Source organism: Muscardinus avellanarius, assembly GCF_963383645.1.
Source record: "Muscardinus avellanarius genome assembly, chromosome: 17".
NCBI classification, from domain to species: domain Eukaryota; kingdom Metazoa; phylum Chordata; class Mammalia; order Rodentia; family Gliridae; genus Muscardinus; species Muscardinus avellanarius.
In genome coordinates, this window is record NC_137803.1 from 18,929,750 (window position 1) to 18,947,871 (window position 18,122).

Sequence of the window (18,122 nt, forward strand, 5' to 3'; positions counted from 1 at the left end):
CTTATACATTGTGGCAATCTGTCCTCATCTGTATATTACCTTTAATTCCATGCCCTTAAAGATTGGTGAACTGCTCTATAATTATTTGGCATAGTACAGCAAAGAAGAGGACAATTCAATATTTCTTTACTGATAGTGAGGAGAACATCTAGAAAAAGCAGTGATCAGAAATAAACCTTGCAATCTTTTTTATACTTCAGGACTTTTTCTCATATAAAAAACTGAAATTTTAGGAAATCACATCTACTCGTTTGATTTTCTTTTTTCTTTTTTGCAGAACCGGTAGTTGAACCCCAGGGGCATTCAACCTCCAAGCTATACTTCCAGCTCTATTTTTAATTATCTGTTTTGAAACAGGGTCTCACGAAGTGGCAGAGCGCCTCACTATATAGCTGAGGCTGGCCACGAACCTGCGATCCTCCTATCTTGGCCTCCCAAGTACTGGGGTTACAAGCATGCGCCACCATGCCGGGCTACTCATTGAATTTTCTACCTTCTCTTCACACTTGTGCTTACCAGTGTCCATCTGCCAGACGTACACGGAGCCGTCTGAACAGCCGACTACTAGGTAGTCATCCGCAGGCCTCCACTTGATTATCTGGATTGGGAAGAGGTGGCGAGACGCCAGCATGATGCATTTTTTCTCCCGCAAACTTAGAAGTCCTACTGAGTGGTCACTGGCTACCGAACAGATGCAATGCTGCACTCTTGCCTGCGAGGAAGAATAAACCTCTATTAGATTTATGGTAAAAACAGATTCTGTCCTCAATAACCTAAATGAAAAGTAATTATATATTCACTACCACCGAAAACCAACCACAGTATTAGGTCATGTTGAACAATTTCTTCTATGTTATATATAAAATACTCAGTTCGGTCATCAGGACACCTTAAAAATACTAATTCTTGTTCAATGTTTTTCACTAAGTAGGGGCAGAAATCTGCTGTTCTAATTTGAAGATGCCCTGACTAAAATGGTTATATCTGAGCAGGCAAAGCCTGAAAACAATTGATCTGTAATTCCACGTCCTCTTTCCTTTGTGTGCTGTGAGAGCTGCTTTCTGCAGTGTTTCTTTCTGTTTGTCATTTAGACCCAGGCTCCTCCCTGTACCTTTGCTCAGAAACAATCCCCTCACAGTGCCTCTGCCGTGACCATTACTTGGGGGCCACAATATTTCACACCGTCTGTAAACATGTGTCCCCGTTTCCTTCACCTCCTCTGTCTATAAGCCAGCGCGGTGCACCACCTCCAGTCACCACACAATAGCCAATTAAACATTCTGCTGTGGATTTTCTGCACATTTCTAGTTTTTGCCCTTCAATTCCCTTTCAGAACAAGATGGGCTATAAATAACCAAACAAAGACAGCAGAGATTTTCACTAGCACAGAGAACTGAATCCACAACATAGAAAATTAAAAATTAAAGTCCTTAAATTTCCATGAGACAATGTAGAAGCAATTTAAGAACTTAACTTTTTACTCATTTAGATTTTGCTTTCAGGTCACGCTGCGGGAAACCGGATGAAAACAGCCGTCTGTACTATTCCATATACAATGGCTATTTCTAGAAGATGAGGCCCACTGCACTTTCGTCTATACTCTCCCTTCTTTGACCTAAAACTTGTCAAACTTCACCCTGCTAGACTTCTCCTGAGCAAATAGACAGATTGTTTTTAGTCAGACATCAATATCTCACTGATTCCCTAAGTGAGAAAGTTAATATTGAATAAAAAAAGAAGTGTGGTGGGGAGGGAGAGGTGTCAAATGTGCATGAAATACACAGAAGCTATGTAGTTGTTATTTTGTCTTTAACCACAGGACTCCCAAGGACCTTTAGAATGCTGTTATGAACATAATCATTTCTATAAGGAGATAAAACATCTAGTTTTAGTAAGAACACATTTGGTGAAAGTTGCTATAACTGGTTAATTTCATATGTTGACTACTAAGAAACTCAAGCCTTGTAATCCTCCCTCCTGTCTCAGCCTCCCAAATGCTGGGCTGACAGGCATGCACCTCCACACTGGACTGCCTATTCACTTCTGTGAAAGGGATGATGGCTGTTTCAACCTCGTTGCTTGTCGTTGGACTGCTTAGGTTATTCTATATCTTGTTGGTTCAATTTAGGTGGGTTGTTTGTATCTAGAAATTTGTCGATTTCTCCTAGGTTTTCCAGTTTATTAGAGTATAAGTTTTCAAAATAGTTTCTGATTTGTTAGATTGCTGTATATAAAGTCAGCTTACAAAAACCAACCACAAATCTGCTGAAAAAAGAAACGTGGAAAACAATTTCATTTACAATAGTCTAAAAAAATACTTAGAAATAAACCTAAACAACATGGCAAAAGACCTTCACAATGAAAACTAAAGAACATTAAAAAAAATAAATTAAAAACTTTAGCTGGGTGTGGTGGTACACACTTTTAATCCCAGGACTTGAGAGGCTGAGACAGGAGGATCACAGGTCCTTGGCCAGCCTCAGCTACTTAGTGAGACTCTCTGAAACCTAGTGAGATCTTGTTTCAAAATAAAAACAAAAAAGAAAGAAACAAAGAAAGAAAGGAAGGAAGGAAGGAAGGAAGGAAGGAAGGAAGGAAGGAAGAAACAAAGAAACAATGAAAGGAAGAACGGACCTTAGAAAATGGAAAAACGTTCTGTGTTCTTGGATAAGCAAAATAAATATAATTAAAATAGCCATACTACTGAGAGAAATCTACAGATTCAATACAATTCCTATCAAAATGGCAATGCCATCTTCACAAAGCTAGGAGGGGGAAAAAAAAAAGTCCTACAATACATATGGAAAAACACAAGACCCAGAAGGAGCCAAAGGAATTCTTAGCAATAAGAACCATGCTGGAAGCATCACAATACCTGTTTTCAAATTATACTACAGAGCTATAGTAACAAATGGTATGGTATTGGTATAAAAACAGATACAATAACCAATGAAATATAATAAAAGATTCAGAAACAAATTCTCACACTTAGAGCCAGTTGATTTTTGACAAAGGAGCCAAAAATATGCTGGAGCAAAGACAGCCTTTTCTTGTTTTTTTTTTTTGTTTGTTTGTTTTTTGGGGTTTTTTTGGGTGGTACTGGGGGTGGAACCCAGAGGCTTTCTACCTCTGGGCTATACTCCCAGACCATTTTTATATTTTATTTGGAAACAGGGTCTCACTAAGTTGCTGAGAGCCTCACTAAGTAGCTGAGGCTGGCTTCAAACCCGTGCGATCCTCCTGTCTCAGCCTCCCAAGCGCAGGGATTACAAGCGTGAGCCACCACCCCCGGCTCACCATCATGTTTTTGAGAAAAACGTACACAAAATAAGGATGTACACCAAAATGAAGAGTAACTGGGTTAAAAGACAAAGTAATTTCTGTATTCCCCCTTTTGAAATGATAATCAATTAAAAATTCAGGGTGGGTCTGGTAAGAAAGAAAGCAAAAAGAAATATTGAAATGTTATCTTTAAGTCATCAAAAGTTTGGTACCAGACAAATGAACCTGTGCAATCCTCCTGTCTCACCCTCCCAAGGGTGGGGATTACAAGTGTGCGCCACCACACCCGGCTCAAAGACAGCCTTTTCAACAAATGGTGCTGGGAAGACTGGATACCCATTTGTAGAAAAATGAAATTTAACACCTATCCTTACCCTGCACACAAGTCAGCTCAAGATGGGTCAAAGATCTAGAAACTAGATCAGAAACTTTGCAGTTACTAGAGAACAGTTAAAAAGATACATCATGCTAATGGAGACCAAAAATGGGCAGGGGTAGCAACGCTGATATCCAACAAAACAGACTTTAAGCTAAAACACATCAGAAGAGACAAAGCAAGGCACTTCCTTTTGTTAAAAGGAACAATCCACCAAGAAGATATAATGATAGTTAATGTTTATGCCACAAATGTGGGGGCAGCCACATTTGTAAAACAAACCCTTCTGGATATCTGATATCAAATAGATCCAAATACAATAATATTGGGAGACTTCAACACACCTCTCACACCACTAGATCGATCTTCAAGGCAAAAGATGATTAAAGACTCTTCAGAATTAAAGAAAACTATAAACCAATGGACCTAATAGACATATAGAGAATACTTCAACCAGGAACAACAGAATACACATTCTTCTCAGCGGCCCATGGAACCTTCTCCAAAATAGACCACATCCTGGGCCACAAAGCAAGCACCAGAAAATTCAAAAGATGTATTATAATTCCCTGCATCTTTTCAGACCACAATGGAATGAAAATAGAAATCAACAACAGGAAAGCCAAAAGAAACTATTTAAATGCATGGAGATTGAATGATACACTATTGAATGACCAGTGGGTAAGATCAGAATTAGAAGAGAAATAAAGAAATTTCTGGAATTATATGAAAATAGAAAAACAACTTACCAAAATTTATCAGACAATTCGAAGGCAGTGTTAAGAGGAAGTGTATAGCATTGAGTGCCCACATAAGAAGGGCAGAGAATAGCCAAGTAAACAACCTAATGACACAACTCAAGGACCTAGAAAGACTGCAACAGTGTAACTCCAAAGCCAGCAGAAGGCAGGACGTTTTTAAAATCAGAGCAGAAATAAATGAAAGAGAACAAAAAACAATTCAAAGAATCAACAAAACAAAAAGTTGGTTCTTTGAAAAGATTAATAAGATTGACAAAACCTTGGCCAACCTAACCAAAAGAAAGAGAAAATCAACTCAAATTATTAAAATCAGAAATGAAAAAGGATATATCACCAAAGACAGTGGGGAAATTCAAAGGATTATCAGAAACTATTTTGAAAATTCATACTCCGATAGACTGGTAAACATGGAAGAAATCGATAAATTTCTAAGCACATATAACCTACCTAAACTGAAACAAGAGGACATAGCAAGCCTAAACCAACCAACAGCAAGCAAAGAAATAGAAACCACAATAAAAATTCTGCCATCAAAGAAAACCCCAGGCCCTGATGGGTTTCCAGCCGACTTCTACAAAACCTTCAGTGAAGAACTAATCCTAATACTTCATAAATTGTTCCGGGAAATTGAAAGAGATGGAATTCTCCCAAATTCCTTCTATGAGGCCAGTATCACATTAATCCCCAAACCAAAGAAAGATACCTCAAGAAAGGAAAATTACAGACCAATATCCTTGATGAACATAGATGCAAAAATGCTAAACAAAATACTATCTATACGCATTCAAAACCATATCAAAAGAATTGTACACCACGACCAAGTCGTTTCATTCCAGAAAAGCAAGGCTGGTTCAAAATACGCAAATCAATACACATTACTCACCACATAGTCAGATCTTTATGGTTGAGGGAATGCTGATCAAAACATATAGTAAAAGTAAAGGACATACAAAACAAACATTAAATAATAGTATAGGATTGACTTTAAGAAGTAGATCGTGAGATATAATTATCCAGTGATTAAAAAAAGACCTACAACCCCAAATATTCTAGGCTTTCAAATTCATAAGTTCTCTTAATACGTGTTTACCTAAATGTGCTTTAAATAATAGTTTTATTCCTCTTTCGCAGTGAGATAATAGATGAAACTAGCAAGTGATATTATCCAGCCACCAAAAAGTGTTTGATTATTTAAGAAAATTATATACCGTCTCTGTAAGTAATAAGTATCTGAAGAGTTAACTTTGGTTTTACTGTAATAAGAAACAGTCTTGAAATGGCCAAAATAATCAAGAATGAAAACAAAAAAAATCAATATTACTAAGCCCAAGAAAAGAATAGTTATTAGAGGTACTTAACTCACAAGAAAAGATGGTTCTCTGCTTTTTAAATATGGATTAAAATAAATCTAATTTTTCTTCTTTCAACAAAGTGCTAGTCCAACTCATATAAAGAAAACTGGCCTACAGTAGAAATGGCCCAATACAGTAAAACCTCATTAATTTTGATTCTGCTAATTAATTCTGAGTTGATGGTTACCTCTGCAGCCTGTGTGAAAACAAATTAATGGTATAAACAGCAAATGTCTAGCCTATTTAAATGTAAAAGGAAAAAAAGACCATTCAAGCACTACTTTGGTATTAATTTTAATTCAAACAATGAAGAGAGTGATGATAAATAATTCTCAGCTATCTGTTAAAATGAAAGCACTTAAAAGATTTGCTAAAACACAATTAACTTAGATTTCCCCTAGCTGCCCTCAGAATTACTAAAGGCGTGCTGCTTAAAGAATATTTTATAACTCATATTTCTTCCTGATTTAGACCCAGCTTCTCCACAAATGAGTTGAATTAGCACAATTCCTTTATTATTAAGTTCTGGAGATCTGAGTTACTGAACACCTACTTTGCCTACAATGATTAATTCTATTATGTGATTAATTCCATTCTACTTTACTTTTTTCTACTTCAACTGAAAAAGTAATCTAAAGATGATTTAACACCAAGGTCATTAAAACAAGGTAATGTATAAAGCATTTAATAGGTGTAATTAAAATGATGATACAACAAATAAAAAATGTTAGCTGCATATCTTCAATTGAACTTACTTAAAAAGTATTTATGCTCCAAACTTTTTGATCACATACCTATTCGTTAAAAATTTTTTAATAAACTCCAGACCAACACACACATACACACACACATGCGCGTGCATGTGCTAATATATCATGTACCTAGTATAATAACACATGCACAAAAATATATTTTAAAAGAATGACATCAAATTTTATCATTTTATTTTATTTTACTGTATAGATTGAACCTAGGGACACTCTACCTCCAAATTACATCCCTAGATCACTTTTTGTTTGTTTTGTTTTGTTTTGGAAACAAGGTGTCACTAGGTTGCTAAGAGTCTCACTATGTACACAGGCTTCAAACCTGTGATCCTCCTGTCTCAGCCTCCCAAATGCTGAGATCACAGGTGTGCAACCATCACATGTGTTATGAGATTCAGCTTGAAAATAAAAAATAAAATAGCTCTGCCGGGTGTGGTGGCACACTCTTGTAATCCCCGCGCTTGGGAGGCTGAGACAGGAGGATCGCACAAGTTCGAAGCCAGCCTCAGCTACTTAATGGGGCTCTCAGCAACTTAGTGAGACCCTGTTTCCAAATAAAATAGAAAATAAGTCTGGGGGTATAACCTGGAGGTAGAAAGCCTCTGGATTCCACCCCCAGTACCACAAAAAAAATAAAAATAAAAATAATAAAAATAAAATAAAATAGCTCTGGGGGTGTTCAGTCAATATTCTCATAGCCATAATTTAAAGACCCGATCACATAACTTAGAGGAAAGATTTATTTCCTTGGGGATTTGGGCTCAGTCCATGTGAAGCTGGGGACCAGGGATCGCAGAGTTGGCAGTGGAAGTTGGAGAGAAGGAGAGCACGTAGACTGTGCTCTTCATGTCATGGAGGCCGGAAGCAAAAGCAGAGCAAGGGGAAGAACCATATATAATCCCCAAGGCCTCACCCTCAGCGACCACCTCCTCTAGCCACACCCTACGGGCCTATGGGTACCACTCAAGTAAATCCATCACAGTGGACTGATCTACTGTAGGGATTACCCTTCCTCATGACCCCACGACATCAACCTTGACTATTAATAAATTAGCTCTTTAGGGGACATTTTATATCTACCTATAATAGGGTTGTAGCTCAGAAGTAGAATGCCTCTGGGTAGATATTTGGATAGTATTTATTTATTTATTTATATTTATTTTATGGTATTGGGGGTGGAACCCCGGGGCTTTTCTACTTCCAGACTATACTCCCAGACCTATTTTAAAATAAAAAATAAAAATACCTTTCATTAATATTTTCTCTATCCATTTGTAATGGTTAGGTTAAAACTATCAAATATAAGCCAGGCATGGTGGCGCATGCTTGTAATCCCAGCGCTTGAAAGGCTGAGACAGGAGGATAGCACAGGTTCGAAGCCAGCCTCAGCTACTTAGTGAGGCTTTCAGCAACTTAGTGAGACCCTGTTTCAAAATAAAGTATAAAATAGGTCTGGAAGTATAGTCTGGAAGTAGAAAAGCCCCGGGGTTCCACCCCCAATACCATAAAATAAATATAAATAAATAAATACTATCCAATATAATCTGCAAATCCCTTAAACAAACACATTTTCTTGTATTTACTTTGTGCAGGAAGGGTATTGGGAATTGAACCCGGGGCATTATAGCTCTGTGCTACACCTTGTATTCATTCACTCACTCACTCATTCATTCATTCATTCATTCATTCATTCATCATTTTTCTGAACCACAATCTCACTAAATTGCAGAGGCTGGCCTTGAGCCTGTGATCTTCCAGTCTCAGCCTTCCAAGTACTGGGATTACAGAGGGCACCACCCAGCTCAAGCAAACACATTCTATCTGGTACTAGGTGAGGTCTGTCCTGTCACCAACTGGTGGCACACTCACTCCTGCCCAGAAAACATGTGCCCATATGATGTGGAGACAAATGGGGACACCAGTGTCCATCCACCCGGCCAACAGAACCAATATATCAAAGTTCTAATATTTTCTTCCCTTACCCCAACTGGCTGTCACAATTTCCACTTCAGCAACCTCTGTTATCAGTGGGCTTATAAAGTGCAAACATAAATTCCATTAAACATTTTTTACTGCTACGGAAAACCTCTGAAGTATCCTACTAACTCCACTAAGCATTTTATAGGTGAAAATTATTCACCAAATTAATTCTGCCCCAGAGGCAATATATACCAAGGACATCGAATGCTCATTAAAAGTAAAGGGTAACAATAGGCAACAGAATTTAACCAAGTAAAATGTAATTTTTCTTTTGATGAAAAGATTAGGATGAGGGGAAAGAAGAATGGGGAAGCCAGGCAGGTTGAAGCCTGCCTATATTCCCAGGACTTGGGAGGCTGAGACAAAAGAATAGCGGGTTGGAAGTCAGCCTCAGCAATTTAGCAAGGCGCTCAGCAACCTAGTGAGACCCTGTCTCCAAATTTTAAAACAACAAATAAAGGGCTCAGAGGTAGAATGCCCCCTGGGTTCAATCCCCAGCACTACAAAAACAAAACAAAAGACGAAGGAAGATACTGGAACAAAACATGTATATGCCATGGCCGATTTTTATTTTTTGAAGAATTCTAATCCTAAACCTAATACAGGCTCACTGAATTTGCCAGTAAATAATCCTCGCAGTGCATTAGTGCTGAACAGCAGAATGCCACAAGCTATCAGAGAATGTGATAGAGTCAGAATATACCACCTAGGTCATCCCGTCTGACCTTACACATTTTACAAGACTTCATTTTAAACCATTCCCAGAAACCTCTTATGTAACCTGTTCCTAAGCATCTGCCGTGAATTACAGAAATCAGAGACAGCTAGTTTACCCCATCCACTCCCTCTCTGGGGAGATGATTCCACTTTCTAACAGTTCTCAATGTAAATAATACATATACTTATTTTCTACTTCTGTTAATTTGTTTTCTAAACTACATTATTCTTTTTTCTTTATACCATTCAAGGAGCAATCTAGTATTTGCCCCCAAACCATTTTTGCCTTTGTATGAATATTCTCTAAAGATATGAACACTCCACTGTCTCTCTTTTTAAATATGCCCATCATTAGACAAGCTATAAATGACTAGCTTCTTTTGCTCATAAATCAATCCCACCGCTCCCTTAATCATTATTTCTTGTACTTCCCAGAACTCTTTCTCTGGAACATAAATGTGCCGCTAAAATGCATCATTTATCACTTTTAAATATCTTACCTGAAGGGAAAAGAGAGCCTATGAAATTAAACGTTAATTTCATTTCTACACTTGCATAAAAGTAAATCAAAATGAAATTCTAAAAGTTTCAAAAATCTAGCCTTTTTTAAAAACCAGAAAGGAAGAAGGGTGTTTCTTTAATATCTATTTTAAAAAAGAAAACCATGTAATCCAGCCAAAGCACTGACTAGCCAACGAATGGATAATTACATGCTATATGAACAATAAGGTTTTGGAGGACTGGTTTTAACATCTTTCTTTATTCACTGTATACAAAGGATAACAATAAAGAAGTGGGGTAATTAGATCTCATATTTCTTCCTCTGCTATTTTGTTATAAAATAGCAAATAAATATAAAAATTTTAATATATAATTAAGAAGATGTTGCCTATAGAGAAAAAAGGTTTGTTGGGGTCTGTTTGGTTTGGTTGTTGGTACAGAGATTGAACCTGGGGCATTCAACCCCTGTGCTATACTTAACACCCATGTTTTTTTCCTTTTATTTTAAAACAGGGCCTCAATAATTTGCTGAGGCTGGCCTTGAACCTGCAATCCTCTTGTCTCAGTCTCCCATGTACTGGGATTACATAAAGGGTGCACTACTATGCCTGGCTAAAAAATATTTATTTAATAAATGACATTGAGGCCATTTGTTAGCTTACGGAAGAACAGATAACTTTTATCATCTCATTCCACAAGCATACTTAAACTTCTGATAAGGCATTTTGTTTGTTCTTAATCCAGCCATTTCTTTGATCAAGTGTTGTTAAATTTTTCAGAAAGAGAGACAAGAGCCTAGCTGCAAAAATATGAAAGAATCAATACAGAGAAAGCATAAATTAGAAAATATCTTAAGGTTAAAAATATTTAGTTTTTACGTAGTTTATGCTTTTTCTGTATAGCTTCTTTCATATTAAAAGAGAAGAAAGTCCCAACAACAAAATCCAAGTAACTTTAATGTTTTAGTTAAGAGCACATCTGAAGACTAATATAATACCTAATAGACTAATAAGGGAACAACAAAGTATAAGAAAAACTATATCTTTAAAATTACTAAAATCCTCGTAGAAAATTTCAGTATCTTTAGTAATCAAAAAAGCTAATTAAGCCGGGCGTGGTGGCGTACGCTTGTAATCCCCGCGCTTAGGAGGCAGAGACAGGAGGATCGCGCAGGTTCAGCCGCGGGTGCTGGCTTAGGAGACCCTGTTTCCAAATAAAAATGTAAAAATAGGTCTGGGAGTGTAGCCCGGAGGTAGAAGGGCTTCCAGGAACCCCAGTACCACAAAAAAAAAAAAAAAGCTAATTAAAAAGTACAATACCATTTTCACCTGTCAACTCAGTCAAAGACACAACCAACCACCATTAACAGGTACTTGCTTTCTGGCAGATAATGTTCCAAATGTTTGGCAGTAATTCATTATTGTCTCACAATAACTCTCTAAAGCATAAATTATTTTTATTGTACTGATGTGGATACCTAAGAATAAACAAGAAACCTAAACTTTAAGGTACACAACTAGGCAAGCAAGTTGCCACTAACCCATAATTCATGCCTTAAGATCAACAATAAATAAGTGTGAACTTCCTTCTTCTTCCAGGGTCAGGCTAACAAAGGCTTTATAAGGGTAATAGCTGTGCCCCGCTATAAACCCCCCACAAACGTCCAGAAGAGATGACCCACTTTGGACCTCTCAGACAATTGAAAACTCCAACTGTCGAGCAACGAGCAGGAAGATATAGTACTTAGGAGTACAGTTTCCAAGCAATTAAGAGAAAGTACAAGCCTTTTATCTAGTTGCTGTCTCTTAGTAACTTGAAACTTCTATTTCATGCAATAAAAAGATGAAAAATTATTGAGATGCCATTGTGTAACCCATAAATATGTATAACTAGTATGTGTCAATTAAAATATGTATTAGTTTTAAAATAATAAATAAGTCCCCTGCTCTCAAAACAAAAAAAAAACCATTAACAGCAGCCTGGTGGAGAAAGGAGACCCATCCCTAATCTGGACCAGTTCTAAAGCCAACCGCCACTGTGAACGACATTATGATGTGAGATTGCAATGCACCAATGGAAGGATAAAAATACAATGAAATGGAATTAGCCATTAAAAAAAAAAAAATCAAACCAAGCGGCCATAGTTGTGAAAGAAAGGAAATGGAAAGTGGTTCCCGACACAGAAACAGACTACCTCAACAATTAAAGCCATTCTGGTACTGGGAATGAATGACATCCTGTCCATCCTTTATCATCTGCACGAGGATGCAGGTAATTGAAAAGAGAAATAATAACAATAATAATGATTTTTGTGAGCTCCTGTTATAGGCCAAGCATTACTTCTAAACATGAAACCAACATTTCACAGAAAGTGGTACTAGGGCTGGCTCAGAGAAGTTAGGTGACTTGCTGAAGTCACCAACTACATAAAGACACAGGTCCAGGTCTGTATGGTTTGAAAGGACATATTCACACTGGCCTAATTAATTAGTGATTCTATTATTTCAGGCTCTACACGCCTATACTAGAGTGGAGACAACATATTCTCCTACACACTAGAGTATTTTCTCCAACTAACTTTGAAAGCCTTTACCAATGGCTAAGACAAACCATTGGTAATAACTCCAGAAATAGAAACAGCATAGAAAACAATTTTTGCTGCTGATTTTACTATACTTTCTTTCCACTTTCATTTTTCTTTACTTCCATGTCAAATCATTCTGTTGAGGAATTTAAATATTTTACCTTTAAGTATAGTTTTATATTTTACTTTCTTAACTTTTTTCTTCCAAATATCCTTCCTCAGTAGGATGAAATAAAGGGTCCCTTCTTATATTCAATACAGCTAGCTTGCAGGACGTACAAAACCATTACTCTGATCTCTTTGTCATTATTTTCAAAGTAATGTATACATGTCAGATTCCTGCCAGCATACGCCTAAAAGCAAGCCTTTATGTATTATAGACAGATCCATCAGGTGCTGGTCAGGAAAACTCATCAAGTTCTCCAGACTCCTCCACATCACATAAATAATATGAAGTGCCTCTGATCCACACCTGATCTTACAAAAACCTCCAAAGTTCATATATGCAAACACAACAGACCTTGTCCTTCCTCAAAGTCTTCTCAAATCACCCACAGCTGATCTCCTAAGCACCCCTCCTCCGTGTTCCCAGAGGTGCTTGAGAAAGCTCCTCTCAGAATACTAATCATGTTGTGTGATAGATTAGCCAACTGCCCGTTGGCTAATCTATCTCCCTCATTAGACTAAATTCTATGAACAGGGGCTATTTTACCCTCTATTAAGTCCTTCATCCTAATCAAAGTGTGTTTAGCCTCGTTGAATGGGAAGCTTAAAAAGTAATTCTTCGATGCTGACAACTTTTTACCATTTTAAAAGAAATTATAACCAGACACAGTGTGCACATACCTGTAATCCCAGTACTTGGGAGGCTGAGACAGGAGGATGGAAGTGTCATGGCCTGCCTCAGCAACTTAAAGGGGCCTGCCACAGTTTAGTGAAACCTGATTTCCAAATAAAGGTTAAAGGCAATTTGGAAATATCTGCTCAAATGCCTTTAAAAATAGATATTCTCTTTTTCACAGGACAGGGGGTGTAGCTCAGAGGTAGAATACCCCTATGTTCCATCCCCAGTACAAAAATTTTTAAAAAAAAGGAAGAAAGGAAGGGAACAAGGAAAAAACCTGTTGAAATTGCCTTAAAATCAAGTTCTCAAGAAAAATTAGTTTCTAATTTGTGTTATATTTTCTATTCATCCTCAAATAAAGCATCAATTTAAGCCAATAGTTCATTCACAATGATTAGCACCATTGCTTCTGTTATTAAAATAAATTTCATGCTCAATGGAATCTTCTTTACTTCCAAGGATATGATTTATAATCTACAAGAAACTTTCCAAAACACAGGGATTTCTAAATTTCTTAAATGTTTGGTATAATATCAGCAGAGCCAAAATAAAGATCTTTCTCATTACTGTAAAAGGGACTTTCACTGACAGTTCCTTGGTACAGTACTGATTTTATTTTTTTTAGCTTCCTGAATAAGAGACGGCCTGAATCATAAAATTTTAATATACAGATAATATACATAGAAGGAAAAAATTATTTGTTTTTCCTTCTAGCAAGGAAATTTGTTTTTCAATCTAGCAAGAGGCTTGCTAGATTGTTGAGAGTCTTGCTATATTGCAATCCTCCTGTCTCAGCCTACAGGCATGCACCACTACAACTGGCTTATTATCTTATTATTTTATCTTGAACACATTAGTATATAATTGTAGTGTTTTGTGTGTGTGTGTGTGTGTGTGTGTGTGTGTGTGTGTGTGTGGTACTGAGGGTAGAATTCAGGGGCATTCTACCTCTGAGCTTCACCCACAACCTTATTTTTATTCTTTATTTTGAAACAGTCTCACTAAACTGCGGAGGGCCTAAGTAATTGAGGCTGACAGCCAACCTGCAATTTTCCTGTCTCAGCCTCCCAAGTATTGGGATTACAAGCCTGTGTTACAATAGTAGTTTTAAAATTGTAAAACATGAAATGAAAAAGATATAAACCAATCTGAATCACAAGCATTGGTATCTTAATACTTTAATGCTTTCTACATAAGAATAAGAGCTACACCCTTACATATTCTATATATAGCTACCTAGAACCCTAGAAAATGAGCAAAGCTTAAGGGATTATACATAAGATGGTGGGGAATTACTCAAATACAATGGCTACTGTACAAATCTACTTCTTTTTTTTTTTAATTTTTTATTGGTGCACTGTATTCATACATCATAGTGGGATACAAACTTTTGTAGACATACATGCACACATCGCCCAGTCAGCCCCCACCCGATCCCCACCCCATTCTCTCCCCATCCCTCCCTCCCATGCTTGGCTTAGTGGTTGACATCTAGTATTATAGCAATTTATCCAAAATTAAAAATGATAATCTCACATAACAGTTTCATTTGTCTGATACCAAGCTTTTGATGACTTAAAGATAACATTTCAATATTTCTTTTTACTTTCTTTCTTACCAGAGGATATTTTTTTTCTTTTTCTTTTTTTTGGTGAAACTATCATATATTTATATATTTATTTTTCAGAAAAAAAAATCTATCCTAATATGGAATATGGACTTTAGATACGCACAACGATCTTGAAAAAGAACAAAGCTAGAAGATATATATTTTCTGATTTCAAACCATATAAAGCTACAATAATTGAAACAGTGTAGTACTGTTCTAAAGGCAGATATATAAACCATTGGAGTTAAATACAAGCCTAGAGCTAAACTCTTCCCTATATTGTCAAGTTATTTTTGACAAGGTTTCCATGAACATTTGGTGGTAGAAATAATAATTTTTTAACTAAATATTGTTGAAAAATAATAATTACATGGAAAAGAATAAAATTGGACCCTTACCTAATCCCATATACAAATATTAACTCAAAATAGATAAAAGACCTAAATATAAATCTTAAGACTATAAACTTTTAGGAGAAAATCTGGGTCATAAAACCTCACAACATTGAAATTGGCAGTGATTTCTTGGATATGATTTCAATGGCACAGGCAACAGAAGAGTATACAAACTCCCTAAAAAATAAAAAAAATATATATTGTATATCCAAAGACAATGTAAACAGAGTTAACAGTTACTAATAGAATGGGATAAAATATTTCCAAATGCTATATCTGAAGGTATATTAATATTTCAACTAGAAATCCTAAAAATTAACAACAATAAAGGCAAACAATACAACTTAGAGATAGGTAAAAGACTAACATAAATAATGAATCTCCACAGATAACCAATCTTAGTTGACTGTTGGATGGAAAATCTTGTTTCTCTGGTTCTGGTGAGTGTTACCTATTTCTTCTTTGTAGTTAATCTCTTTGAGTATTTTCTCTAGCGCTGGTTTTGAAGACATAAATTCCTTCAGTTTCTGTTTGTCATGGAAGCTTCTTATTTCTCCATCTAATTTGATAGAAAGTTTTGCTGGGTAGGAAATTTTTGGCTGGAAGTTGTTTTCTTTCAGAGTTTGGAATATGTTACTCCAAGCCCTTCTGGCTCTCATGACTTGGTTTGGGAAGTCTGGAGTGATTCTAATTGGTTTGCCTCTGAATGTCACTTGGCCCTTTGTTTTTGTTGCCTTTAAGATTCTCTGCTTGGCTTCCACATTGGTCATTTTGACAATTTTGTGGCGTGGGGATCCTCTTCTCCGATCCTGTCTAAAGGGAGTTCTATAAGTTTCCTGGACCTGTGTATCAACCTCTTGCTCTATGTTTGGAAAATTTTCTGCTATTACTTCCTTGAAAAGATTGTTGATCCCTTTGGTTTCACTTTCTTTTCCCTCCTCTATTCCAATTATTCTTAGGTTAGCTCTCTTAAAATGGGCCCATATTTCTTCAATGTCAGATTCCTGCTGTTGGATATTTTTTTCTAGATTAGAAACTATGCGTTCATTTTTGGAATGATCATCTTCTAAGAGCGAGATTCTGTTCGCCATGTGGTCTGATCGGTTGTTAGTGCTTTAAATTGAGGCCTTTACTTCATTAATTGCATCCTTTATCTCTTTTTGGCTCTCTCTGAGTTCTTTTCGAAGCACCTCTATTATTTCTACAGTTATTTTCCTGATTTGATCTTCTAGAAATCTCTGATGTTCTGTTTTATCGGGTTCTGATGTTGTGGTGTTGTGGGCATTCATTGCTCCAGTGTTATTCCTCTTTCCCATGATTTCGGAAGTTTGTGCCTTCTCTGGGTTCTTCCCTGGGTCACTACGGCTTCATTTAAGGTGCTCTGGATCTCGAGTCTGTAGTATCTCAGACCCCACTACTCCTTTACTGGGTTGTATCACAGAGTCTCTGACCCAGGGAGTCGATAGAGGCTGCTTTAGACTATGGGGGGTGCCAGGTTGCACGTTCTCCTATGGTGTGATATCTCTGCCACCGCCACTCCCCCACTGGGTCAAGTCCCAGGGAGTACAATACTGGGATTTCTCCTCTGTGGCCTGCAATTTGACTCACTGTTCTTGAGTACGCAGATGTAGCCGTACTGGACTTGGTGAATTCGCTGCTGCTGCCGCCGGTGGCAATATGGCGCCGCTGCCACGCCCTCGGCCGTGAGGCTGGCGTATTTCTTCTTGGTTTTGATTTCCACTCTGAATCCCTGCAGCATGTGCTGAGCTCAGCCACTGGGAGCTTTAGATGTTCCTTCGCCAAGAAATCCCGCCTGGCTGTTCCGCAACGGCTCACCTTGGCTTGCTGTAGCCATCCGGTGAATTCGCAGCTGCCGCCGGCAGTATGGCGCTGCTGCCGCGTCCTCGGGCGTGAGGCCGGTGTATCTCCTCTGTGGCTCTGAGCTCTCTTCTCAGTCCACTTTCTCTCTGGAGCCTGGTGATTTGTTTCTCTGGTGATGGTGTTTTCTGGCTATTAAAGGCGCTGATTTTGTGGTAATGGAGATTGGTTGTTAGCGGGGCTCTTAAGCCCCGCTTTTCTCAGTCGCCATCTTCCCGGAAGTCCACAAATCTACTTCTAATCTGTTTTATTTGGGTTTGGATACTGAGATTGGACTCAGGGTCATTCTACCTCTAAGCTACACCCCAAGCTCTATTTTATTTTATTTCTTTTATTTTGAAATAGGATCTCATTAAGTTGCTGATGTCTAGCTAAATTGCTGAGGGTGGCCTCAAATCTGTGATCTTTCTGTTTCAGCCTCCCAAGGATTGGGATTATGGGTGTGCACCACCACACCTGGCTCTATTTCTGATCTGTTAAAGGCAATTTGGCAATATCTGCTCAAATGCCTTTAAAAATAGATTTCTCTTTTTCACATCAATTTCAAAATTATCCAAAGACGCCAACCAGTCTGGCAGTACAAAAACATTTAGCAATATTATTCTTATCCTCAACTCTTTTTTTTTTTTTTTTTTTTTTGGTATTGAGGGTGGAATCCAGGGGCTTTCTACTTCCAGGTTACACTCCCAGACCTATTTTATCTTTTATTTTGAAACAGAATCTCACTAAGTTGATGAGAACCTCACTTAAGTAGCTGAGGCTGGCTTCGAACCTGCATGATCCTCCTGTCTCAGTCTCCCAAGCACTGGGATTACGAGTGTGCACCACCACGCCAGGCTCAAGAAGAAGCCTGGCTTATCACCTCACCTTTGATAAGAAGAAAACATTTTTTAAAAAAAAACAATAGTCTAAAAAGTATAATAAAATTAAACAGATAAAAAATATCGCTTAGAAGTATGTTGTAATTTAGTTACTGAGATAGAAAGATGACCAGGTCATCTTTTTATCTTTTTAAATATAACTATACTTTCACCGGGAGTGGTGGCACACGCTTGTAATCCCCACACTTGGGAGGC

The 18,122-nt window shown here is 37.4% G+C and overlaps 1 protein-coding gene across 2 annotated transcripts in view; it reads right to left on the reverse strand.

Annotated features, from left to right (window-relative positions):
• The window catches only part of WDR7 (WD repeat domain 7), a gene marked incomplete at both ends in the record, with an annotated part of 323,548 nt that overhangs the window by 271,643 nt on the left and 33,783 nt on the right, over positions 1-18,122 (reverse strand). For both annotated transcript variants that reach the window (XM_080714515.1, XM_080714514.1), the window contains one exon: positions 517-712. In XM_080714515.1, the coding sequence (XP_080570641.1) occupies positions 517-712 (196 nt within the window). The remainder of the gene's footprint in view (positions 1-516; positions 713-18,122) is intronic.